The sequence below is a fragment of the Enhydra lutris genome, unplaced genomic scaffold (genome assembly GCF_002288905.1).
Source record: "Enhydra lutris kenyoni isolate GAN:26980312 unplaced genomic scaffold, ASM228890v2 scaffoldscaffold64, whole genome shotgun sequence".
Classification (NCBI taxonomy): domain Eukaryota; kingdom Metazoa; phylum Chordata; class Mammalia; order Carnivora; family Mustelidae; genus Enhydra; species Enhydra lutris.
Genome location: NW_019154148.1, coordinates 8,335,309 through 8,360,701, shown reverse-complemented (window position 1 = coordinate 8,360,701; position 25,393 = coordinate 8,335,309). Strand labels below are relative to the sequence as shown.

The following is a 25,393-nucleotide window of genomic DNA, read 5'->3' as shown; positions in this document are numbered from 1 at the left end:
CTGCTCTGCTCCTTGCTGCCTGCTTTCATTTCATGTCCCCTGCACCATCTCCCTTCCCCAACCTCTCCCAACTCTATCCCCTGGTCCACATCCAACCTTGGGGACTTGTCTGCTCCATGTTTTTGATGTCTCCACTCTTGGCCACATCTAACTCATCTCCTGGATTGTTGCTAGATTGCTCTTTCTCAAACCTGGGCCTGATTATGCCGGCACACTGCTTAAAAACCTCTAACGGCTTCTCAAAGCTCCAGGGACAAAAGCATGGCCGTTAGCATGGTATGGATGGCCTGAAAACTGAGGCCGGCCTCTAACTTTGTGGGTCTCCGTGCTCCGGCCCGGACCCCACCCCAGCACAACACCCGGCACAGCCCTGGGGCAAACACCCTCTGCCATTTGCCCCCAGGAAGGTTGGCCACGCATCCACAGACCTGTGTAAAATCCCAGGCCCAAAGAAGGAATTCCACCTCGAGCCAAGATTCCCATCCTACCTGAGAATCCAAGTCTTCTCCTTTTAAGCAGAGATTGGCATCAAGAACATTGAGTCCCACCAGCAGACCGACAATCACCATCCCTTCTTCCTCCATCATTAATGCTTCGGGCTCATAGAACTCACTGCAACAGATTGACACAACAGGCGGCCGGCCCCTCAGGAAGGGAGGCTCACCACCCCTTCTCCCTGACCCGCCCTCCCCTTTCACCCCTCAGTGGATGGGCCAGGCTGCCAGCTTCACCAGGTACCCAGCAACTCTCTGGTGCCATTTCTTGTCCCCGCTTCAAGTGCTGCTCTTTTTTTTCTCGCCCCTCTTCTCTTCCTGTGGTTGAGGATGCGCCCCTCCCGCCTCCAGTCCAAGGCTGACTCCTCCGTCTGGATCCCGGACCCCATTCTCCCTATCTCCTCTTGGCTCCCGTGCTCCTGACCATCACTCTGCCCCGCCTGTCCCCACTGGCGCCTTCTTCCACACTGCTGTGCACTACTATGCCAGCAGGAAGCGGGATCCCACAGCCCCTCACATCCAAGAATAAAACCCCTCCCTCTTCCCTGTGTCCTGCGGAGCCACACTGGCTGCTTTACTTCCTTACCTCCCAGTCGCCTCCGCCCTTCGCAGGGGGACTCCATTCCCCATCTACTACTGCTCCTGGTCACCAAGAATGTGCTCATTTACCCACCGCGTGTGTGTGTGTGTGTGCACGCGCGCACGAGAACTCGGTGACTTAAGAATTAGGGTATGAGGTCATGGGGATGAAAGGTACAGAACGGGGAATATAGCCAATGGTACTGTCAGAACTTTGTATGGCGAGAGATGGTAGCGCACTTGTGAGCACAACACAATAGTGTAGACTTGTGGAATCACTCTGTTGCATACCTGAAACTACTGTAATATTATGTATCAACTCTATTTCAATTAAAAAAAGTTAGTTCATCAGAACAAATCTGCACCTCAAAGTTACTCAGTGTGATTGTACTGAAAGCACAAAGTACACGAAGTATTTGAAATCCCTATTTATCATGTAAAGATATGTGCAATAAGCCATGACTTGCGAATAATGAAAAATTCTGAGTGGCAGGCCATACTATAACAGATGTTTTTAATTCAGTCAGACAAAAAACGCTAACTCTAGGGAGAGTCTCCCCTTCCAAATTCCCAGGTTCTAGAAAAAAATTCCTTTGTGAGGATTATTTGTGCTTACATGTGAGTATCAAAAATGAACCAGTCATCAACTTTGGGGACAGCCAGTTAGTTGTTACTGATGCTAAGAGATAGAAAATTTTATAAGATGGACATGGAATCTTAAAATAGGTAACAAAGGTATTCTCTCTTATAAAAGGCAGGTTTTTATACTTTAAAATTGTCCACTGCCTCTAGTTTTTTTTTTTTTTTTTTTTAAGATTTTTATTTATTTATTTGACAGAGAGAGATCACAAGCAGGCAGAGAGGCAGGCAGAGAGAGAGAGGAAGGGGGAAGCAGGCTCCCTGCTGAGCAGAGAGCCCGACGCGGGACTCGATCCCAGGACCCTGAGATCACGACCTGAGCCGAAGGCAGCGGCTTAACCCACTGAGCCACCCAGGCGCCCCCACTGCCTCTAGTTTTAAAAGCATTTTTCCCCCTATTATCAATAAATCTAATAGATACCATATCATTGAAGTTTAATAGAGTGGGTTGTCTGCTTCTTAATCTTAGGTATTTCTAAAGAATTATCTTTGAAAGGGCTTTTCAAAATGAAAAGCAGTAGGAATCTTCATTCAAAATGACTTTCAGATACCCAAGTTCGAAAAACGAAATACTCTTTAAAAACTAAGCCACAGGGGACACTTGGTGGCTCAGTCATTAAGCGTCTGCCTTCAGCTCAGATCATGCTTCCAGTGTCCTGGGATCCAGCCCTGTGTCAGGGCTCCCTACTCAGCAGGGAGCCTGCTTCTCCCTCTCCCATTCCCCCTGCTTGTGTTCCCTCTTTTGCTGTGTCTCTCCTTGTCAAATAAATTAATAAAATCTTTAAAAAAATCAAAAAATTAAAATTAAAATCTTAAAAAAAAAAAACCCACCCCAAAACCAAGCCACAGGATGTTTATGATGAACAATAACTCAAATAAAAGCTGTGTACATCGTACACTCCTGTTTTAATTCCAAACTATTTCCAGAACGATGTTCTAAGTATGTACAGAGCAAAAGACAACCAAAGACAGGAGGTAAAATACCTTAAGAGATGTTTATTGTCTATGAGCACTTTCAGATAATCTGCCAGTTTCTTCTGCATGAGCGCAAGATACAGCCAGGCTCTGCCTCTTCCCACAGCCGTCCTGGAATTCAGTGAAGCAGCAAACTGTTAAAGCATGACACCAAAACCCCCCAAACCCCCAATTTAGCTGAAGAGAGACACGTATTCCCGCATGTACGTGCATGTGAACACAGGGAATGCCATGGGAATAGCAGCTTTGGGGCCTGGCTGTAGCAAAGTCTAGGAAGGCCCAGAAAATAGCTTTCTGCAAACCTCTGGGTACAGTTTGAATTTTGTATCACGGACATGTATTTTTGGTTTGTTTTGAGGAGAGAAAAAAACTCTCAAGCCACAAAAAAAAATCCGATTTCTGGAACAAATACAATTAGATAAAACTTGGCATAGATTCATAAAATTTCACATGGGGCCAGGAAATAGCTGATTAGTATACTGCATAAACATTTCTTCAAAAGATTAATATATAGGGGTACCTGGGTGGCTCGGTTGTTAAGCATCTACCTTCAGCTCAGGTCATGATCCCGGGGTCCTGGAATCGAGCCCTACATCGGGCTCCCTGCTCTGCTGGAAAGCCTGCTTCTCCCTCTCCCACTCCCTCTGCTTGTGTTCCCTCTCTCACTGTGTGTCTCTGTCAAATAAATAAATAAAATCTTAAAAAAAAATTAATATATGGAACATAGTGTTTGTTGATGTGTTGAAGTCTCACGTCCCTAGGCATTGGCTCAAAGGTGCAACTTTATTTTTAATTGTGGCAAAATACACAGAACATAAAAATTCACCTTCTTACATGTATACTTCACTAGCATTTAGTATGTTCATGCTCTTGTGCAGCCAGTCTCAAAGAGGTAATTTGGAAAAGGCCTGCTCTAAGCATCAGAAGAAACCCAAAAGCCTCCCAGCTGTGGACCTAACACAGCTTCAGGAAAGAAAGATTCTGTTCCAGGCAGAGTGACAGCATCTGTGACCTCCGAGAAAGTAGTCGAGGCGCTCCTGTAATCAGTGTCTGCACCAAAGAGAGCTGTGGGGGCCGCTTCCAGGAGCCAGGCCCGTAAGGGTTAATCCAACTCCATCAGTACAAAAGGCTTTGAAGTCCTCCCCTCCCCACCCCCAAATAAATGAGCTTAAATCGGAGTAAAAAGGAAAGGAAGTAAAGAAAAAAAAAAAGATACAGACTGTTGGCAATGATGCAGCAAGTCGACACAGAAGGCGTGGCGTGTCAGGCACATACACCCGCACCACACTTCCAGCCAGTGATTTGATCAGGGTATCAAAGCTCTAGATCTAATAATGTGTGGTAAGGAAATAATTCAGAAAATAATTCAGAATGCACATAAAAATGTATGTATGGAGAAAGTCTGCCACACTCCTCAGATAATGAAAAACTGAAGAAAAGCACAAGGCCCAATGGGGAGTTAAGAAGATGAGCTCCATAAAGGAATGCTATGTGGCCATTTCAAAAATGACGTTGTGGGGATGCGTGGGTGGCTCAGTCGATTAAGCGCCTGCCTTTGGCTCGGGTCATGGTCCCAGGGTCCTCGGATCGAGCCCCGCGTTGGGCTCCCTGCTCAGAGGGGGTGTGTTTGTCCTCCGCCTCCCCCTCCACCTTCCCCAACTGGTGCTCTCTCTCAAATAAATAAATAAAAATCTTAAAACAAGCGAAAATGAACTTTTGGGACTTCATCAAGATAAAAAGCTTCTGCACAGCAAAGGAAACAGTCAACAAAACAAAGAGGCAACCCACGGAATGGGAGAAGATATTTGCAAATGACAGCATGGACAAAAGGTTGATATCCAGGATCTATAAAGAACTCCTCAAACTCAACACACACAAAACAGATAATCATATTAAAAAATGGGCAGAAAATATGAACAGACACTTCTCCCATGAAGACATACAAATGGCTATCAGACACATGAAAAAAATGTTCATCATCACTAGCCATCAGGGAGATTCAAATTAAAACCACATTGAGATACCACCTTACACCAGTTAGAATGGCCCAAATTAGCAAGACAGGAAACAACATGTGTTGGAGAGGATGTGGAGAAAGGGGAACCCTCTTACACTGTTGGTGGGAATGCAAGTTGGTGCAGCCACTTCGGAAAACAGTGTGGAGATTCCTCAAGAAATTAAAAATAGAGCTTCCCTATGACCCTGCAATTGCACTACTGGGTATTTACCCCAAAGATACAGATGTAGTGAAAAGAAGGGCCATCTGTACCCCAATGTTTATAGCAATGGCCATGGTCGCCAAACTGTGGAAAGAACCAAGATGCCCTTGAACGGACGAATGGATAAGGAAGATGTGGTCCATATACACTATGGAGTATTATGCCTCCATCAGAAAGGATGAATACCCAACTTTTGTAGCAACATGGACGGGACTGGAAGAGATTATGCTGAGTGAAATAAGTCAAGCAGAGTCAATTGTCATATGGTTTCACTTATTTGTGGAGCATAACAAATAGCATGGAGGACATGGGGAGATGGAGAGGAGAAGGGAGTTGAGGGAAATTGGAAGGGGAGGTGAACCATGAGAGACTATGGACTCTGAAAAACAATCTGAGGGTTTTTTTTTTTTTTTTTTGGATTTTATTTTTATTTATTTGACAGACAGAGATCACAAGTAGGCAGAGAGGCAGGCAGAGAGAGAGAGGGGAAAGCAGGCTCACCGCTGAGCAGAGAGCCCGATGTGGGGCTCGATCCCAGAACCCTGGGATCATGACCTGAGCCGAAGGGAGAGGCTTCAACCCACTGAGCCACCCAGGTGCCCCCGATCTGAGGGTTTTGAAGGGGTGGGGGTGTGGGAGGTTGGGGGAACCAGGTGGTGGATATTAGAGGGCATGGAATGCATGGAGCACTGGGTGTGGTGCAAAAACAATGAATACTGTTACGCTGAAAAGAAATGAAAAAAAAAAAAATCTTAAAACAACAACAAACAAACATCATCCATGACTTGAAAACAGTGAAAAACCTTGGGTGACGGGGTCATACTACGTAAGATATTTTCATTTCAATTAGGGGAACTGAACTTGAGGGAGTTTCCTCAGAATACAAAACGCACCCTGCCAAGTTTCAAACTACCCTTCCGCCCCCCAAATTTTAGAACTTTTGTAACTATTTAATGAAACAGGAAAAAAGAAAAGTCCTTCCCAACATGGCCCCTGGTGAGGCTACTTCTCTGCAGGCATCAAGAGAAGGGAACTATTGTGTCTTTCCGTCTCGGGAAGACAGGGGAGGATTTTGGTACCTGAGCCTGTCACCTCTTTATAGCCAAAGAGTTAAGAAGGGAACAGAGGTAGTGGGTTTGGCAGACAGTGAGCTCTTTGTTAAGACTTCAAACCTGCCTCTCACGCTGAACTGGAAACAGCGGTCTGAGTGTGGGGGAAGGGACAGCCTGGGTCTGCCGAAATTTGAACGCACTGGGACTCCATCCCCCCAGCCTCACTCAGAGGGAGGGAGCTGAATGGAAGGGGTGGGCAGCAGGACCACAGAAGGAACTGCTGAAACAAAGCAGACGTGGGAAGTGCCTGAGAGCTCATCAAATAGTATCTGAAAGTTGTCATGGTGCAAAAGGCTTTCACCTTCTGTGGGCTAGGCTCAAGGGCTGAACTAGGGACAGGGACCGAGGCTTCAATTTCACCTTGAGAAGACCGCATGGCGCTCTGCAGCAATGGAGGTCAATGGGACTTAGAGGCTTCTAGAATCTCACAGACCTGTGTTCCCTTCCTGGCTCCACCACTCCCTTGCCAAGGGGCCTTGGGCAGGTTACTTAGCTGCTCAACCGTGCTCAACAGCTTTCCTGGAGGCTTTGTTGTGGGGAATTCAATGAGATCCTGAAATGTCCTTAGCACAATGCCTGGCACACGGCAGGCCCCTGGTAAATGCTGGCGATTATTATCATCTGAAAACGGAACAGGCTGCCTCCCCAGGAGAAGCATCTGAGGCTGGACAGTGGTGTCCCCCTGCGGGAGACTGCACAGTGCTCGTTTGCATGGGCCTAGGGATCTCTAGGTCCCCTTTTAAATGCAGACTTCATGATGATGCCTTGTTTGTATTCTGTCAAGTTTTTTAATTTTGAGCCTATGCATGGGGATCCCAAGGGCCAACCCAGATATGGTAAATGATCTGTCTCACCTTTTCACAAATGTCCCATAGCCCAGAAGCTAAAATCTGGCCTGAACTATATTCTGAACACTGCCCAGATGCATCCAAAACTCAGATTCCAGGGGCCTGATGATGACCCTTTTACTTTTGTAACTGCTCTCGGGTAACAATATCTTTTCGCCCTCTCTCTCTCTCTTTTAAAGTAATCTCTATGCCTAACGTGGGGCTGGAATTCATGACCTGAGATCAAGAGTCGCGTGTTCTCCTGACTGAGCCAGCCAGTTGCCTCACAACACCTTTTCAAACTACATGACCTAAGTGTGACCTAAAGGAATCACGGTCCCCATCTTAAAGATAAGGAAACTGAGGCTTAGGGAGGGATAAATCTTGCTCAGCATCTTGAGGATAACGAGCAGCAGAGCTGAGACTAAAGTTTAAATGGAGTGTGGCTCATATTACAATTTGTTTGAAATTAGAAAAAGTTTTAACAGCAAGGAATTGAGAAATGGGTAAATATGAGGGAGTTGGGGTTTTTTTTTTTTTTTTTTAAACATTAAATCAGGGTGCCTGGGTGGCTCAGTGGGTTAAAGCCTCTGCCTTCAGCTCAGGTTATGGCTCAGGATCCTAGGATCGAGCCCTGCATCAGGCTCTCTGCTTGGGAGCGAGCCTGCTTCCCTTCCTCTCTCTCTGCCTGCCTCTCTGCCTACTTGTGATCTCTGTCTGTCAAATAAATAACAAATAAAATCTTAAAAAAAAAAAAAGAAAAAAAAACATTAAATCAGTGTTAGCTACTTCTCACTTTAATTCTGGCAGGTTTCTGTCAAATAAATAACAAATAAAATCTTTAAAAAAAAAAGAAAAAAAAAACCAAATAAACATTAAATCAGTGTTAGCTACTTCTCACTCACTTTAATTCTGGCAGGTTTCTGACGCTAGTGGCTATATCCGATGCTTCTGGGCAAAGTTTCTCCACCAGCTCCAAAGGACCGAAGAAAGATTTATTTTGGCCAATAAAACTCTTCTTAACTAAAAGGGAAAACAAAAGTGTTACTCATAAGAGCGGGTTGCAAAATGTCCTCAGGCGCCCACAGTCTCTCTCCCAAAAGCCAAATGGACAATGCACACAGCTCTACTGCTTAACCCTGATTTAGTCCTGGGGACTCAGAGATGCCAGGTAACAAACGAGCTCTCCCCTCCTCTGGTGACAGGGTTTCTGTGATACCCTGACTATATATGCTTACTCCAAGTATTTATTGCCCATGAAATCAAACAAACAAACAAGCAAATAAATAAGTTTACACACACACATGAGATATATATATATACAGTAGAAATCCTTCCCCTTTCTCCCTCCCACCTGATGTCAACATCAATGCTGGATTTCAAATCATCACCACCATCCCTCATCTGAATTGTTGCCAATAAGCTGCTAATGGGTCTCCTTGCTCCTAAGAGGGACACGTCGTCACCCTCCTCCCCCTCACAATCTCTTCACACACATGGAAATTCTTTTAAAGGGGCGCCTGGGTAGCTCAGTTGGTTAAGTGCCGGCCTTCAGCTCAGGTCATGATCTCAGGATCCTGGGATCGAGCCCCGTGTCAGACTCCCTGCTCAGAGGGGAGCCTGTTTCTCCCTATCCCTCTGCTGTTCCTCCTAATTCTGTTCTCTGTCAAATAAATTAAATCTTAAAAAAAAAGGAAGTTCTTTTAAAAATGTTAAGTCAGGCCATGTTTTTCCCTTTGCTTAAAATCCTCCAGATACACCTACAATACAATCCATCTCCTCACGTGACCTGCAAAAGCCTACATGACCCAACCTTCTCCTGCCCCCCAATCCATTTCCCTGACCGCATCTCCTCCCACTCTCACTCTGAGCCCACTGGCATCTTCCTCAAACCAAGCCTCGTCTCACCTGGGGCTTCTGCCTACCTGTTTCTTCCCCCACCAAGGAATGCTCTTGCCCCAAATCTTGGCACAGCTAACTCTTTCTCCTTTAGGTCTCAGCTCATAGTTCACCTCCCCAGTAAGACCTCACCTCTCACTCTAGCTGAAATGCTTGCTGCTTCCTTGAATTTGTGGCATTTTGTAATTTCGTTTCTGCGTTCATCATCTGTCTGGTCCCCTAGACCTGTGCAGTCCCCTAGAGTCACTGGCTACTGTGTGCTCTTGAGCACCTGAAATGTAGCCAGTGCAACTGAGATGTGGTATAAAACACCTGGTGGGTTTTTAAGCCTTAGTAGAATAAAGAAGAATGTAAAATACCTCATCAATAAGGCTTTTAATCACTGACTATGTGTCAAAAATCATAATATTTTGGATATACTGGGGTCAACAAAATGTGTTCTAAAAATTAATTTCACCTGTTTCTTTTTACTTTTTCCTTTCTTTTTTTTATTTAACAAAGATTTTTATTTATTTATTTGACAGACAGAGATCACAAGTAGGCAGAGAGGCAGGCAGAGAGAGAGAGGAGGAAGCAGGCTCCCCGCTGAGCAGAGAGCCCGATGCGGGGCTCGATCCCAGGATCCCGAGATCATGACCTGAGCAGAAGGCAGAGGCTTAACCCACTGAGCCACCCAGGCGCCCCGTCCTTTTTTTTTTTTTTTTTTTAACGTGGCTAACAAAACACTAAAAATTGCACAAGTACCTTGCGTGGCATTTCTCCTGGCCAGTGCCGCTCTCCAGGTCGGGTCTGGCGTGCTGGGACACCCCCCCCAACCCGTCTGTTTTGCACCCCGCCGTTACCCCAGCACCTAGAACAAGGCTCAGCACTGATGAATACATGTGGAGCAAACAGCTGGCCCGAACTCCCCCGCCCCGAAGGCCCCATCAAGCTCACCTTTCAGCCCGTGTTTGAGGCAGTGCTCCATCACTACGAAGAACTGCTGCAAGGGGGCATGGTCCGCATCCAGGCTGCGGCCCAGGCTCAGGGCGGACTGCAGCAAGACTTTGACGCTGAGTTTCATCATGTGCATCAAGTTGGCACGCTCCTCCATCATCTGGCACCTGGAAGCTGTAGGGGCACAAACAGGGACAGCCTCGTCAGTGGACTGAGGGTGGTCCGGGGTGAGGAGGTTGGAAGATCCGCCTGGCGCGGGGCCAGGCGATCAGCTCCGAGCGCGGACGTGTGGCTGGACGGATAACTGGACTTCGTAGTCAACCGGCCTCTGAACCCAGGAGGTCACGGTTGCACCTGTGCAGCCTTACGCCGGTCAGTCTCGGGAGACCTCTCCCAGGCGGCTCCGCGCGTTGCCAGGGCGACGGCTCTACTAAGACTCGTCGCGATTGGCGTTTTCCACACCCAGTATTCCATTTTCGACCAATGGAAGGGGGCATACTCCAGGAATCCCCGCCCCCAAGCGTTCCTCCCCTGGACACTCCGATTGGACGGACTCAGTCACAGGCCACGCCCACGAAGCTCACGGGCGCCATTTTGCATTCTCGGCGCGGGTTGGCCCTGTCATTGAGCCTCCTTAGACGGCTCTCTGAGCTTGTTCCTTTGTCCGACGGTGTCAACCCAAGTGCCTTTGGGAAAGCCTCTGCCCCTGAGCTCCAGACTCAGATTCTCACTGCCTAGCTTTAGCCCACAGTGGGTGGGCAATACGAGTTCGACGCTTTTTTGTGGTATGTGAAACCGCTACAATCAGAACTCAGCTACGTTTCCATTTCAATTCCTATTAACGTTGTCTCGGTTTCGAGAGTAAAAAGTTTGTGGGCCGTCGGTATCAGATACCCATGACAAATGTTTGCCATGTGTCCCCCTCATGCCCAGAAAGCTGCCAGCCTAGAAATTAAAAACGCATACTCCACGCGATTAACCGCGTCCTGGCGGAAAAAACCACCCCGCGCACGACCCTCCGCACCCGCCCAACATCTAGTCTGAAACATTGGCCGGCCAGACGGTGGTGGGGGTGGGGTGGGGATCGTAGTGGCTTCATGTTTATTGTCTCCTTGGATTCTGTGAATCCTTGCTGAATGCAATGATCTGTATATTCCGTATAAATTAATATTGATACTAATCCTTTGCTTATAGCTGTTTGATTTCACGGTCATTCATTGATACGACCATAAAGATAGTTTAAAAGAGGGCACACATGAAGAGCTGAATCGAGAAGTAATGTATTATGGCTGAATTGATAATAAAGTTATTAAGTAAACATTACTGAGACCTGAGACAGCCTGGGACTAAAAATTCTAAAAAGTCTCAGACACCCACAAAGACAGCTACTGGGAAAGAAAAGTCGGTGGGAACATTTCATCAGAGGAAAATGGGTTGATTAAAGGGGTGGGGGCGGTATAATTATTTTTAAATTTAGAGAGAATCCTATATATTAAATGTATAAATTTGAAAGCATTAATGAGCGGGAGGATTGGCAAAGAAAAGAAAAATTGTAAAAGCCTTATCACGAGAGGGAGAAACCCTAAGCGGACCAATAAAGACAGATGCAATTTGCAAAGATTGACTGCTCAAGAAGCGACCACGCCCAGGTCTGCAAACCACCGCTCTGCTCCTCGGAATGCAGAGCCAGGATTATGCGAAGCCAGGATTGCGCAGCGCCCCGCAAGCCCAAATGTTTGCGGGAGATGCGTTTCCAGCCCCCGAGGTTTCACGCTCTGAAACAGGTTTCAACCAACTCTATTTTCACCTCTTTCTGTACTTTCTAAAGTTCCTTCCAGCTTATCTCTTATGTCTCCGCAAGAGTCTGCGGGCCAGGCGTCCCCTGATGGGAACCAAACTACCATATGGATTGTCCTGAGCCAGCAAGACTCCGTGTGTGACTGACTCCAAGACAAGGATGGACGCGGCCTTTACTGCCCACGGGCCTGTACCCACCGACCTCTACCCCCACATTTTCCTTACAGAAATCTAGAGTATTTTCAGCACTTTGTAGCCCACCTTTGAGATGCTACTCCCCCTCACTGCAGTAAATTCGTTTCTTGGCTCACCCCGCCAGGTGCTCTTGAATTTCTTCGGCCTGGTTACAGATTTACTCCCTATCCCACATCTTTCTCTTGATGTGCCTGATGACGGAGCAGAAGGCAAGCTGAGGACAGGACACAAGCTCATACCCTGCCCCCAGCAGGCTACCCCCCCCACAAGCTCATACCCTGCCCCCAGCAGGCTACCCCGCCCAAAGGGGTTTGTGTGGCATTCCTCAGACACTCCTGGCTGCCCTAAAACTAAGGAAAGGGAAAAACAAATGGTTAACTGATAAAGATCACAGTCCTTGATAGGACTGGGGTCTTCGATCAGTTTACCACTGTCCTAGAGATTTACAAGGCAAAAGCATCCTGTTACTAATAGCCTAATATCCAGAGACCCAAAGACTCAATTTCCTGGAGCCCTAACATCACCCTCTCCTCCGTGGCAATGTGGGAAACAAAGGCAAAAGGGAATGTAAATATAATTAAATTTCCTCATTACCTGTAGCCCCACTGACAAACACTAGAGGCAGGCACAGTCTAATTAACTTGTCCGGGAAACTCCCAACTGTCTCAACACCAATGCTTTCCTAGTGGGAAAAGCAACCTTAGTTTGACAATAGCAAGGCCTGCAGTATCCTGAGTCGTCTTTAGCATATGGAAGTCCTTTTGGACACCTCCCTTTGTCCTTATCTCCCCCAGCTCCCACAAACGTATCAGCCACTCTGCACAGCCCCAGTGCTGCAGCTCTTTCAGCCTACCTGTCCTGTCCCATGAAAAATCACCTTTTTGCACCAAAGGCGTCTCAAGAATTCTTTCGTGGCTGTCGGCTCCAGGCCTCACCAACTACGCTACTCAAAACCACATCACACCCACTTGGGATCCAGGGAGTCCCACACAGCCAAGTGGAGATTAAGCCTCCTTTGATGATTCAAGTCACCCAAGACATGAAAGCCTTCCAACCTCTTGTTGCTTTATTGTACTTAGTTAAGAAAACCTGGTCTTGAGGGAGGGGGACGGTTTCTAGCTCTCCGCTGGCTAGCCTAAATTCAGAAAATTAAACATTTTTTTCTCCCACAGATATATAATCAATCAGCCCATCTCAATACTCCTCCCTGAGATGCACCATTAACTTGAAGGATGTGTTCCATAAATTAGATGGGCTCTAATAAATTATAGCTTCATGTTTTTTAAGGAAATGGATTTGAAGTACACATAAACTAAATCCTTTTGTCAAAAAATACTGCGTTGGCAAAGGTATAATGAAATAAGCAACACTCACGTGTCGCCAACTGTTCTGAGTGTTCTGGGTTAAACAGGGTAGCTACTGAAGGAATTACAAGTATAATTTCCATTTGATAAGTCTCGGTAAAGGCTTTTTGGGGGGAACATTTTAAGGCTGGGAAATTTAATATGATTGGGTAGCATCTTTTTGAAAGTCAGGTGATTTTCATTTGTTTTAAACAAAAATAAAGGAACAAAAAATAATTTTTGACAACAGATCAATGTGACTTGGGGCATATAACTTGGAAGGGATTCAAAAGCTTGACAACGTTACTAAAACAAAACTATCCATTTCTATTTCCTGTTTATATGAACCAGGATTCTCAGGGCTCACATCTATTAAAAAAAAAAAAAAACACCAAAAAAATGGGAATAAAATTGATGCTGAGTCCCATCATATTTTATCTGTAAATCATATATGTTCATCTCTGGATATATGCTAATGAAAAAATCAAAGAAGCCCATTAAGAGAAACAATAACAAGAAAAGTTTATAGTATTTATGTATAAAAGTTATATCCTTATGTCAACTTTGTATTTCTTATTTTAATGATAATTCATTCCACAAGAAAAATATTTTATAAAGTAGAGCTTTAGTTACAAAAAATGTTTATTGAATTTTACTTTTTTTTCCCTAAGAGGTATGACAGAATGATAAATAAAATTTTTTTAAATAATAAAAAATTTTAAAACATACAGAAGTGGAATAGAAATTCAAGTTCAAGGAGTAAAAGGGAAAATGTACAGTTTTCAGGGGCGCCTGGCTGGCTCAGTTGGTAGAGCACGTGACTGAATCTTGGGCTTGGTTTGAGTCACATGCTGGGTGTAGAGATTACTCAAAAGAAAAATCTTAAAAAAAAAAAAAAAGTAAAGTTTTCAGGGGCACCTGGCTGGCTCAGTGGGTTAAAGCCTCTGCCTTCGGCTCAAGGTCATGATCCCAGGGTCCTGGGATGGAGCTCCGCATGGAGCCCCGCAACGGGCTCTCTGCTAGGCGGGGAGCCTGCTTCTCTTCCTCTCTCTCTCTGCCTGCCTCTCTGCGTACTTGTGATCTCTGTCAAATAAATAAAATCTTAAAAAAAAGGTAAAGTTTTCAAATAACTTATTTATATTTAAGATGGATGGTAGTACTTATCAAATCATTTAGGTATTTACATACCACTTAAAGAATGATGTAATGCTTTTATTTTAAAAAGCTAATATTTACAGTATACCAGAAAACAAACTTTAAAATTATGAATTAATTAATCTTAAAAGATTAAAATTAATTAATCTTAAAAGCTGATGACTTCTTGTAAGGGGTCATGTGAGCAACAAACATGAAGACTAGTGTTTCAGGTCACCAGAGGTAGGTGGCAGTGGCTTCTGTTGATGTAGGAAAGACGTTGGGGTTCAGAGCCAATGGCCAGGAAAGAATTCCTGATCCATCTTTGATGCAAAATGGTGGTTTTATTAAAACATGGGAACAGGACCCATGGGCACTGGGGTTATCTACACTTTTAAGTTGGGAGGGGATTAGGGATAGTGTAAGTTTGTAAGGAATTTCAGAAGCAAGGTTTCCGGGACCTTGAGTGGGCTAGCTGTTTTTGGGAAAAGGTCATTTATTACCATCTAATAAAACCTTAGTCATGAGACTTTTCAGATGTATATCATGGGCTATATGCTTGGGGGGATGATTGCCAACACATATCTTGGGTGGGGCTGGGGAGCGGGTAGAGATAAACAAAGCTTCCAAAGGAATTTTTATATTTTAAAGTAGACTTACAGGACATGGGGTTGGGTTAAGACTGTCTTTTGGGGCACCTGGGTGGCTCAGTGGGTTAAGCCTCTGCCTTCAGCTCAGGTCACGATCTTAGGGTCCTGGGATCGAGCCCCGCATCGGGCTCTCTGCACAGCAGGGAGCCTGCTTCCCCCTCTCTCTCTGCCTGCTTCTCTGCCTACTTGTGATCTCTCTCTCTGTTGAATAAATCAATAAAATCTTTAAAAAAAAAAAAAAAAAAAAAAGACTGTCTTTTGTCCTTAGCCAGAGTATCAACATTGAGACAGCAGAGTTCCTAGAAGAACGTCACTGGGCCTGTTTCAAGGACTTGTCTATGGGCTTCAGGTAGTAAGGAAATTTGATTTTTCTTTTGCCTTTGTTCCCCACATCACTATCACCGTTCCTGGGTACATGGCTGTGTTCTGCAGTCATCCCACCCATCCCTCTGCTCCATGACTCACCTGTTCCCATCCATGCTCAATTTAGAGAGCCACGGAATGGATCTTCGAGCCATTCCATCTCTCAAGTTTACTGGCTTTGTGACTTTGGCCAAGCTATTCACCTCTCTAAGCTTCATTAATAATAGTTCAGCACGGGGCGCCTGGGTGGCATAGTCGTTAAGCGTCTGCCTTCAGCTCAGGTCAAGATCCCGGGGTCGTGGGATCGAGTCCTGCATTAGGCTCCCTGCTCAGCGGGGAACCTGCTTCTCCCTCTCCTCCCCACTTGCGCTCTCTCTCACATCTCTCTCTCAAATAAACAAGATCTTAAAAAAAAATAATAGCCCAGCACATCAGCACACACAGAGGACATCAAGTTCTATACTACCTAAATTGCCAAACAAATGGTCTGTTCAGGGATTTCAATCTTGACTGCTATGCAGGGGCCAGGCCTGGAACAGAAATGAGGGCTATTGTGGGAGGACGAGCTGGAGGGGACCGGGGCCCCATGAATATCCAGGGAGCAACCCCACTGAGTACCACACTCTGGTGAGAGGAATGCGGGTCAACAGTGTCAGGCGCAGAGTTTTCAGAAGCTGGACGTCTGGATTTCTATGTAAAGCCTGCTCACTAGCTAAAAAAAAAAATTGCTTTATTTTTTAGGTTATTTTTTAAAAAGGTTTTATTTATTTGTCAGAAAGAGACAGAGTATGTATGCATGGGCAAGAGGAGCAGCAGGCAGAGGGAGAAGCAGGCTCTCCGCTGAGCAGGGAGCCTGATGCGGGACTCGATCCCAGGACGCTGGGATCATGACCTAAGCCAAAAGCAGACGCTTAACCATCTGAACTGCCCAGGTGTCCCAAAATTTGCTTTAATGCTTTTATACTGTGCAGCATCTAAAATGCAACGACCAGGAGCACCTGGGTGGCTCAGTTGATTGACCGGCTGCCTTCCGCTCAGGTCATGATCCTGGAACCCGGTATTGAGTCCCGAGTTGGGCTCCCGGCTCCACAGGGAGTCTGCTTCTTCCTCTGACCTTCTCCCCTCTCATGCTCGCTCACTCTCTCTCTCTCTCTCTCAAATAAATTAATAAAATCTTAAAAAAAAGAAAATTACATAAAATGCAATGACCAGACACAAGCAGCTCACAGCTTGTTGTCACCTCTATATATAGAGGTATAGAGAGTGAGTACACAGGATGGGGAGTGGGCCGTAGGGTTTTTTGTTGTTGTTGTTGGGTTCTTATTTACAGAGGAGTAAGGAGATTCTTGATAAATCTGAGTTTTAGTTTTGAGTAGCCCTTTGGTGTCTTGAAGGATCTTACAATACGATATTCCCCTCTGTGGACAAGGAGGAAAATTTTAACACTCTCCTGTCAGGAATTTTCACTTAGCATCTCAGGGGCTAATGTGAGTTCAGCAACATAACTGGGAAAACATTACTGTGGTTCATTGTGAAACGAGCTGCACCGGCTGTGGAGGGCCACTTGGACACATGGAGAATTAAGTTTCCCATGGAAGAAGAACAGAGAAAGGCGTAACACATACCCCCTATCCGATGGGAAGGAAATATATATCTGAATATCTAAAATGGGAGAATGCTCTTGGGACGCCTGGGTGGCTCAGTCCTTAAGCCTCTGCCTCCAGCTCAGGTCTTGATCCTCCTGGGATCAAGCCCCGCATCGGGCTCCCTTCTCGGTGGGAAGCTCGCTTCTTGCTCTCCCAATCCCCTTGCTCGTGTTCCCTCTCTCAGTGTATCTCTATCAAATAAATAAAATCTTAAAACAAAACAAAAACCAATGAAGATAACAAGGATAAAGTGTGGAGCACCTCTGAGTACCCAGGTGACCACCTGGATCAAAGCCTGCACTGATGCACAGCAGGAAGCCAGTCCTGCTACCACCCAGGGTTATTCTGAAGGTTAAATGAATTAACGCAGAATTCATTAAGACTAATGAATTAAGTCTAAGACTTAGACTTATAAGTCTTATAAGTCTGGCATGGCATTTTTCAGTGAACAGCTAACATTATTTGCTTGCTACACAATCTCAGAGGCCTCTACTTCACCCTATGCCTTGACTTTCAGGACTTGCCGCCAATGGCTGGTTTGCAATCAAACACCCACAGGTGTGTGCAAAGGCAGTGAACCAGTGGGAACTAGAATCCTGTGTGAACAGGCTGCCTCATTACCTGCTAGTCCTACTTGTCACTGCCAAAATCTCAAAACAAGTCCGTGTGTAAACCTTTCTCCACTTGCTACTCCATCTTCACCACCGAAATTCTCACAATTCACAATGCTGCGTCTGTGAGGACTTCTAGGCAGCAAAGACACCGGTGAGTAGGAGGGAATCAAGAAACTTCAAAGACACATTATGGTTCTTAGCACTACAGTCTTCCATCACCTCTGCCCCACAGCACTCTATGAAGACAGAACTGAATTTTTCATTTTTTTTTTAAGACGTTATTTATTTGACAGAGAGACTCCGAGAGAGGGAATACAAGGAGGAGAAGTGGGAGAGGGAGAAGGAGGCTTCCCGCGGAGCAGGGAGTCTGAGGCAGGGCTGGATCCCAGGAGACTGGGATCATGACCTGAGCCCAAAGGCAGGCAGAAGATTAAGGACTGAGCCACCCAGGCGCCCCGGAATTTTAAATTTTAACATTTGAACATCACATGCGTGTCGTGGCTACTCTATTGGTGAGCACAGCTCTCAATATCAGGCTTTACAGGGCTTTCCAAGTCACACTCTTAATATCATCATTTAGTATTTCCATTATTTCCATTCTTCTAACATGCTGAAACTCTATTCCGGGTAACAAGGTCTGGAAAGAACTGTAAGAGCTCACGGGTGAATCAAAAAACTACTGCACAGCCTGAGAAACGCGGTGACTGGCGCGCCTCACCCAAAAGACTTGGCGGCTCCGCTCGCCTGGAACCACCGCCTCCTGACTTCCACCTCGGAGCTTGCACTCCTGGGTGGGCAGGGGCAGCCGAGGCGCGAGCCGACCTGGCATCCGGAGATTCGCGGCAGACAGCGGAATTGCATTCAGTTCTTGAGAACTTTTAAACTCGTACCTTTACTTCAAGTCCCCCACCGGGAGTCAGGACGTTGTCTGGGGCACCCAATTACAAGGGTCTGCTAGGGGAGCCGCCCCAATCTCAGCCCGTGCAAACCTGCGCATTTATCCTGACTCGGCTTGCACGGCAGGACGAAAAGCACACGAGTACGGACGCGTGCTAACAGGTTGGTTCTGAACAACTCGTCTGACAGGCTGCGGAGGTTCGACGCCCTCGCCAGCCGGGCCCCCACCGCCAAACGGCCACCTGTCTCGCGGGTGCGCGCGGGGCGTGCCCGGCCGCAGCCTACCTGCACGCGCCGTCCCGTCCGTGCCGCTGTCCGCGCCGCCCAGCCCCGCGGCCGCGCGCAGCGCGCTCCCGCAACTCGCCGACAGGTTGCCGGTGGCCTTTCGCGCCAGGGTCAGGATGGGCGCCGACCAGCCCTCCGGCCCGGTCCGCGGCTTGGCCGCGCTGCGCAGTTCGCCAGGGCTAGGCACCTGGCTCCGGTCCACGATCTCGAACTCTTCTCCCGGCTCCGGTCCCGGCTCCCGCCCCACCGGGCAGCCGTCTTCCCCGTCGGCCATGTTGGCCGCGTCACGTGGCTGCGACGGGCGGAGGACTCGGCGCGGGCGGGCGCGCGGGTGGGCGGTGGGTTCGGCGCGGGCGGGCATAGATTTTTTTTTTTTTTTTCCCTGTTCGCGAAGTCCTCCCTTCCTCTCACCACTTTATCCCCTCCTTTCTTTAGCCTCCAAAAGGTTCAGGAAAGTCATAACAACAAATCATAGCATAAGACACACTCATATTCCCACCAGTAGGGAAGACTTATGTCCAGAAAATTACTCTTGCCCCCGCCCCCCACCGGGGTTGCCCTCAGCCTGGCTTGGAACACAGCCCCCTCCGCTTTAGTTTTGTCGTGACTCAATTTCCTCTTTCTGATTTTCATTTCATGATGTACTTTTTCTACTTCGCCACTTTCCGGCAGCGCGCTTCAGAGCAAGCCCTAGAAGGGCGGCTGAGGGAACTGAGACAGGCGAGGCAGAAATCAGGATTTAAAAAAATAATTTAATTTATTTTAATTAATTTACTTTTTACTTAAAGATTTTATTTATTTATTTGACAGACAGAGGTCACAAGTTGGCAGAGCAGCAGGCAGAGAGAGGTGGGGGGGGGGAAGCAGACTCCCTGCTGAGCAGAGAGCCTGATGTGGGGCTTGATCCCAGGACCCTGAGATCATGACCTGAGCCCAAGGCAGAGGCTTAACCCATGGGGCCACCCAGGCGCCCCAGGAGTTTTTTTTTATTAAAACAAAAAACAAAAAACCCTACAGACATGACAGGTTGGCAGGACTGGGAATCAGAAGTTCCGGATTCTATAAATTAGTTAAATGGGGATGATAAGGGAGCCTACTGCATGAGGAAGTTAGATTTTGCAGGACGGAGCGCATGGCAGACGTTAGCAACGTGAGGACTGTTACTGCCACGGGTCGTTTCCACCCAGCACGGTCCACTTTGCAGGCAAGCACGGCCCCTCTGTTTCCTCACTTGGAAAAGAATGGAATCTGACTAAATGGAAGCTCACATTTCATTTGCATTCAACACTTCCATTGCAAAGTGCCACCAGGGTCCTCATCGAACTAGGAGAACTGTTGTGTTTGGCTCCCACAGCGTTTAAATATTAAAAAAAAAAAAAAAAAAGTTGTTGCAGATATTTAGAAATCGGAAGATTTGGCATGAAAATATAGATTTTTAGCCCTCTTCAAAGAGTGGAAGCTTTGACAACTCAGAGTCTGTTCCGTGGTGTCAACAAATTGGTGAAGTGGGCAATGGCGGTCCCTTTAGAAGCTCGCTCTAAAAGCTGTCTCCACTCCACTCGATGTTTATGAACCGTCTGTCCTTGAAGGCCAGTTGTTTTCTATGGGGAGAGTGGAGTGCAGAGGTAGTAGGGGAACTGTGGGATGGTGTTTGAGCTGTCACCATGATGGAGGGGTTTGTTGCCAGTCTCTACTGAAATGCGGTGAGCAGGGGAGTTAGATTCCGTGAAATTACCAAGCAGCAGATCCAGATCTTTCATGACTTTTCAGTGCCAGTGGACATTCTTGTAGGTGAAGAGCTCATTTGTAATGGCCAGAGCCTGGATCATATTCCACTTTGCATAGAAACATAAACTCCTTTTAGAAAAATAGTTTTTTAAAAAAACTATATTTGAGAGAGAGAGAGAGAGAGCACAAACAGGGAAGGGGCAGAGGGAGAGGGAAAAGTAGGCTCCCTGCTGAGCAGGGAGCGCGAGGTGGGGCTCTATCTATCCTAAGACCCCAGGATCATGACCTGAGCCAAATGCAGACACTGACCCGACTGAGCCACCCAGGTGCCCCAGAAAAATAGTTTTAACATGATATCAGACTAGGTTTTGCTGCAGTAACAAAGAACCCCCCCAAATCTCAGTGGTTTAATTTATTGGAAGTTTGCTTCTCATCATCCTCCTCTTGGGGACCCAGGCCATCGCAGGTTCTATCATTTGGAGCAGAATTTTGCATCACCACTAAGTGCCACAACCCTGATGTGATGATGTTCACTTATATACATTTCTTTCTTTCTTTCTTTTTAAATATTGTATTTATTTATTTGTCAGAGAGAGAGAGAGAACACAAGCAGTGGGAGCAGCAGGCAGAGGAGGAAGCAGGCTCCCTGCTGAGCAAAAAGCCTGATGTGGGACTCAATCCCAGGAGCTGGAGATCATGACCTGAGCAAAAGGCAGATGTTTAACCGAATGAGCCATCCAGGCATCCCCACTTATGTACTTTTCACTGGCCAAAGCAAGTACCTGCTCCTTTAATTTTGAGAGAGTTCAAAAGTTCAATCCTACCAGTGTCTGGAAAGGAGAGCAGGGAATACTGGTGAGCAAAATGACTACCGTAAATGTACTCTGACCTTTCCAGAATGCAGTGACAATGATTTGTTCAGAACTGAAGAGCTGTTCTCCATTTCAGAAGATCACATTGCCTACAACATTGTTGCTTTAGGTATTAAGACAATACCTGTGCTATTTGTCACAGTCATAGGGATTTTAGGTACAAGTGTCTGGCTACCTTATTTCTTTTAGTGTTAGTGGTGACTTATTTACATATTGAAATGCATTTTAGAGACTTATTTCTCCTTTATATGATAGTTAATTTTTTGAACTTTTGGGTGTCGGTAGGTTTATTATCTATGAACAGCTTTCATAGTAGACAGGGGGGCATTATAAAATATGTATTCTCTAAAAGGTGTGATGGGCCTAATTGGGTAGGCGACTGAGTTTGCATGTAACTATGTCAAGTCTAGCAACAGACATGACAGTTCCTAATTCTTTCCAATTTTACTGTAAATAAAGTCAACTTTGGAGAAAACTTGGTAAGAGAGATCTGTGATTTGGAGCACTCATGGTGAGGAGAATGTGTATGCTTATTTTCTGTACAAATAGTAAAATTTAAAAGACACCTTACCGTGTTTGTCATTTTCTATAACTTTTCATGTGCTCGAAATATGCTATAATAATTAGAAAGTCCCACCCCCAAATATGTAGCCCAACCCTCCCTCCCCTTGTTCTCCCCTACTCCCCCACATCCTCGCTATCCTTCTCTCCAATCTTCTTCGGACCCGTTTTTCTTTTCCCTTTTAAAGATTTCATTTATTCATTTGACAGAGAGAAAGAGAGAGATCATGAGCAGGGGGAGTGGCAGGCAGAGGGAGAAGCAGGCTCCCCAGTGAGCAGGGAGCTCAGTGTGGGGCTCCATCTCAGAACCCTGGGATCATGACCTGAGCCGAAAGCAGATGCTTAACCGACTGAGCCACCCAGGCACCCCCGGACCCGTTTTTCTTTTATTTTCTTCTTCTTTTTTTTTAATGTCATTAAAAAAAAAAAGATTTTATTTATTTATTTGACAGAGAGAGATCACAAGTAGGCAGAGAGGCAGGCAGAGAGAGAGAGAGAGAGAGAGGGGAAGCAGGCTCCCTGCTGAGCAGAGAGCCCAATGCGGGGCTTGATCCCAGGACCCTGACACCATGACCTGAGCTGAAGGCAGAGGCTTTAAGCCACCGAGCCACCCAGGCGCCCCTGGACCTGCTTTTCTATGCCTTGAGTTTCACCGGCTTTGCTGCTTCCTCCTGAGTGTGATTCTACCCTCTGCCCATTGCCTGCCGCATTCTCCTTTCTAATCATCCAAAGGTTGCTCACTACATTTCTCAGACTCGGTCTCTGACTTCTGGCCCTGCCCTTTGCCCTATTGCCGCCCCTGCCTGCGTGGCCTCTCGCCTCATTTTGCAGATACTCTCCAAGACAGCTTGTGTCTTGGTACTTTCCTTCCTCCCTTCTGTTCTAGACACCTTAGCCTGAGGACTTCCAAAGACCGGATGCTGATCCGTTCATCTTCCTGCTTGTGGCTCTCTCCTTGCTTCCCGTTGCAGGAGACTTTGTCTCATCTGCACGCCGTACTTGCCGATGGCTCATTCTCTCCTTGATGTGCACTTTAAACTGAGTTAGGCAGCATCCCAGATGGGGTGACTTGCCTGATCCCTGAACAGTATCCAGAGAGGTGGAATCTCTCTGGTTTCGTTGGTTTTATGTGTTGGCCCAACAGCTGAGAGCCCCTGTATCTCCCATACACATTTTTCACACTTTGGCATTTCAGAATCTTCAGTATCTGGACATAGTTGGTACTCTGCTGCCAGGAATGGCCAGTTAAAGCCAAATCACTTGGGATACCAGGGTGGCTCAGTCAGTTAAGCATCTGCCTTGGGCTCAGGTCATGATCTCAGGGTCCTGGGATCGAGCCCCGCATTGGACTCCCTGCTCAGTGGGAACCTGTTTCTCCCTCTCTCTCTGCCCGCCGCTCCCCCTGCTTGTGCTCTCTCTCTCTCCTTCTCTGACAAATAAATACATAAAATCTTAAAAAAAATAATAAAGCCAGATCACTCTTCTGAATGATGAGACATGAAGCACACAACATTCTGTAAGGTTGCACCTCCTAAACTTTTTTTTTTTTTTTGCATACTGACCCACCTAGAACATGATAAAGATTACTGTGTTACACAGCATTCTGAATGGACAGAAGTAACACTTGGGGAACTTGGCTTCCTCAGACTTTACTAGGTCACCCCAGGGCCAAGAGCATCAGTATCTCTGCACAGCTAATAGTCCAGTAGCCTCACTAGTCAAGAAACTCTGCTCTGGTTTAAGGGAAGTTGAAACCCGCTTGCTTCCCAGGCAGGAACATCCTGAATGCTTTTAAATTTCTGCCAAAGACTGGAACAACCAAGTAACAAATATCAATGTTTGGCTCCACCTTGTGGTCTAAAGTGGACTTGCGTTTCTAACCGTCCAGGATTGGACAATTTCCTTCCCTCCATCCATCCTCCCATCCATCCGTATCCCTTCATATCCATTCTCTCACCCATATAGCCATCACAGCCTACAAGGCCCTGTGTGATATGACCCCTGCCAATCTTTCTGACCCTATGTCATATCATCATCTGCAGATTTCTTTCTTTCTTTAAAGATTTTTTAAAATTTATTTGACAAAGAGAGAGCACACAAGCAGGGGGAGTGGCCGGCAGAGGCAGAAGGAGAAGCAGAGGGGAGCCAGATGTGGGACTTGATCCCTAGACCCAGGGATCATGACTGGAGCCGGAGGCAGCCACTTAACCGACTGAGACACCCAGGCAAATCTGTAGATTTGTTAAGTCCCACATGATTTCTGTTTCTTAAACAGACCACATGTATTCTTTCCATATATTTTCCTCTCTTTGCTTGGAATGATTTTCTCCTGGTCTTAGACCAATCAACCCCCCCCCCAGATATTTATTTATTTATTTGACAGACAGAGGGAGAGAGAGAGAGAACAAACAGGGGGAGCAGCAGGCAGAGGCAGAAGGGGAAGCAGGCTCCCCACTGAGCAGGGAGCTGGACACGGGACCCCATCTCAAGACCTGGGGATCATGACCTGAGCTGAAGGCAGAGGCTTACCCGACGGAGCCACCCAGGCGCCCTCTGATGGTTTTTTTTTTTTTTTAAATCAACATCTTTCACATTCAAGTTCAGTTCAAATTTCCAAAGATATAGCCCCTAACTGCTCTAAAATACGCACCCCTTCCATCCTCCCATCCTTGGTCACTTCAGCCGGTTTAATTTCCTCCATGGTACTTACCAGTTCCTGACATTTTCCAGTTCCAGTTCTAAACAAACCATACTTTGTTTAGTATGGTTGCCTCCCCTTTCCTGGAATGGAGCTCAGAGGGAAACTTGTCCCTGTGGATCACTGCTGTATTCCCAGGGCTCAGAACCGCACCCGTGTGTCAGTGACTTTAAAAAACAGAGGTTTACTAAGTTTATTTCATGATCACACCGCACAGCTACCTTCATTGCCAGAGTTCCCCCCCTTTCTCCCCACTTAGAGACTGAGCCAGCAGAGCCCCCATCCTGTGGAACTTCTTTATCATCCCAGCAGAGGGAAGGGACAGGGGAAATAGTGATCGCTGCTCCTACAGGCTTCCTCTTGGAAGTCACCCAGACACTTCTGCTCACATTTTGTTGACCAGAGTGGACATGTGGCCATGCCTCACTGCATGGGGGTGGGACATGCAACCCTACCATGTGCCTAGGAGAAGAATCAGAACTGCTTTAAGCTCTAATAATCCAACAGCTGGGTCATCGTGAAGTTGGGGCGTTATTTGCCATTTCTTTTGAAAATTGATCACAACGGCCCGGTTCTTCATATATTAAAGAGGCCTGGGTCCTGGTCGCTTGGCTAACATGTCATTCAGTCCTCAAAGCCTTTGGTGTCCTGTTTGGGGTAAGAGCCCACGGGCAAGTTGGCTGTGAGGCCAGGAGTTCAGAGATTCATTTATTTATTTGTCAGAGAGAGAGAGAGGGCACAAGCAAGGGGAGAAGCAGACTCCTTGCCAAGCAAGGAGCCCAACACGACACTCGATCCCAGGACCCTGGGATCATAACCTTGAGCTGAAGACAGACACTTAACCAACTGAGCCACCCAGGCGCCCACTTTTATGTCCTTTAAAAGAATCTTGAAGTTTTCTCCACAGTGGCCTTGTACAAACAGGTTAAT

The 25,393-nt window shown here is 46.6% G+C and overlaps 1 protein-coding gene across 2 annotated transcripts in view; it reads right to left on the bottom strand.

Moving 5' to 3' along the window:
- LOC111158861 (RUN and FYVE domain containing 1) overlaps positions 1 to 18,887 on the bottom strand; it is a 61,345-nt gene extending 42,458 nt beyond the window's left edge. Inside the window, exons 1-5 of one of the 2 annotated variants that reach the window (XM_022521161.1) lie at positions 18,605 to 18,887; positions 9,681 to 9,854; positions 7,751 to 7,868; positions 2,697 to 2,798; positions 489 to 612 (exon numbers count right to left, since the gene is read on the bottom strand). In XM_022521161.1, coding sequence (XP_022376869.1) covers positions 489 to 612; positions 2,697 to 2,798; positions 7,751 to 7,868; positions 9,681 to 9,854; positions 18,605 to 18,878 — 792 coding nt within the window. In that variant the 5' untranslated portion in view covers positions 18,879 to 18,887. The remainder of the gene's footprint in view (positions 1 to 488; positions 613 to 2,696; positions 2,799 to 7,750; positions 7,869 to 9,680; positions 9,855 to 18,604) is intronic. The other variant, XM_022521160.1, reaches the window with a different exon arrangement.
- Between the last annotated feature and the right edge of the window lie 6,506 nt (positions 18,888 to 25,393).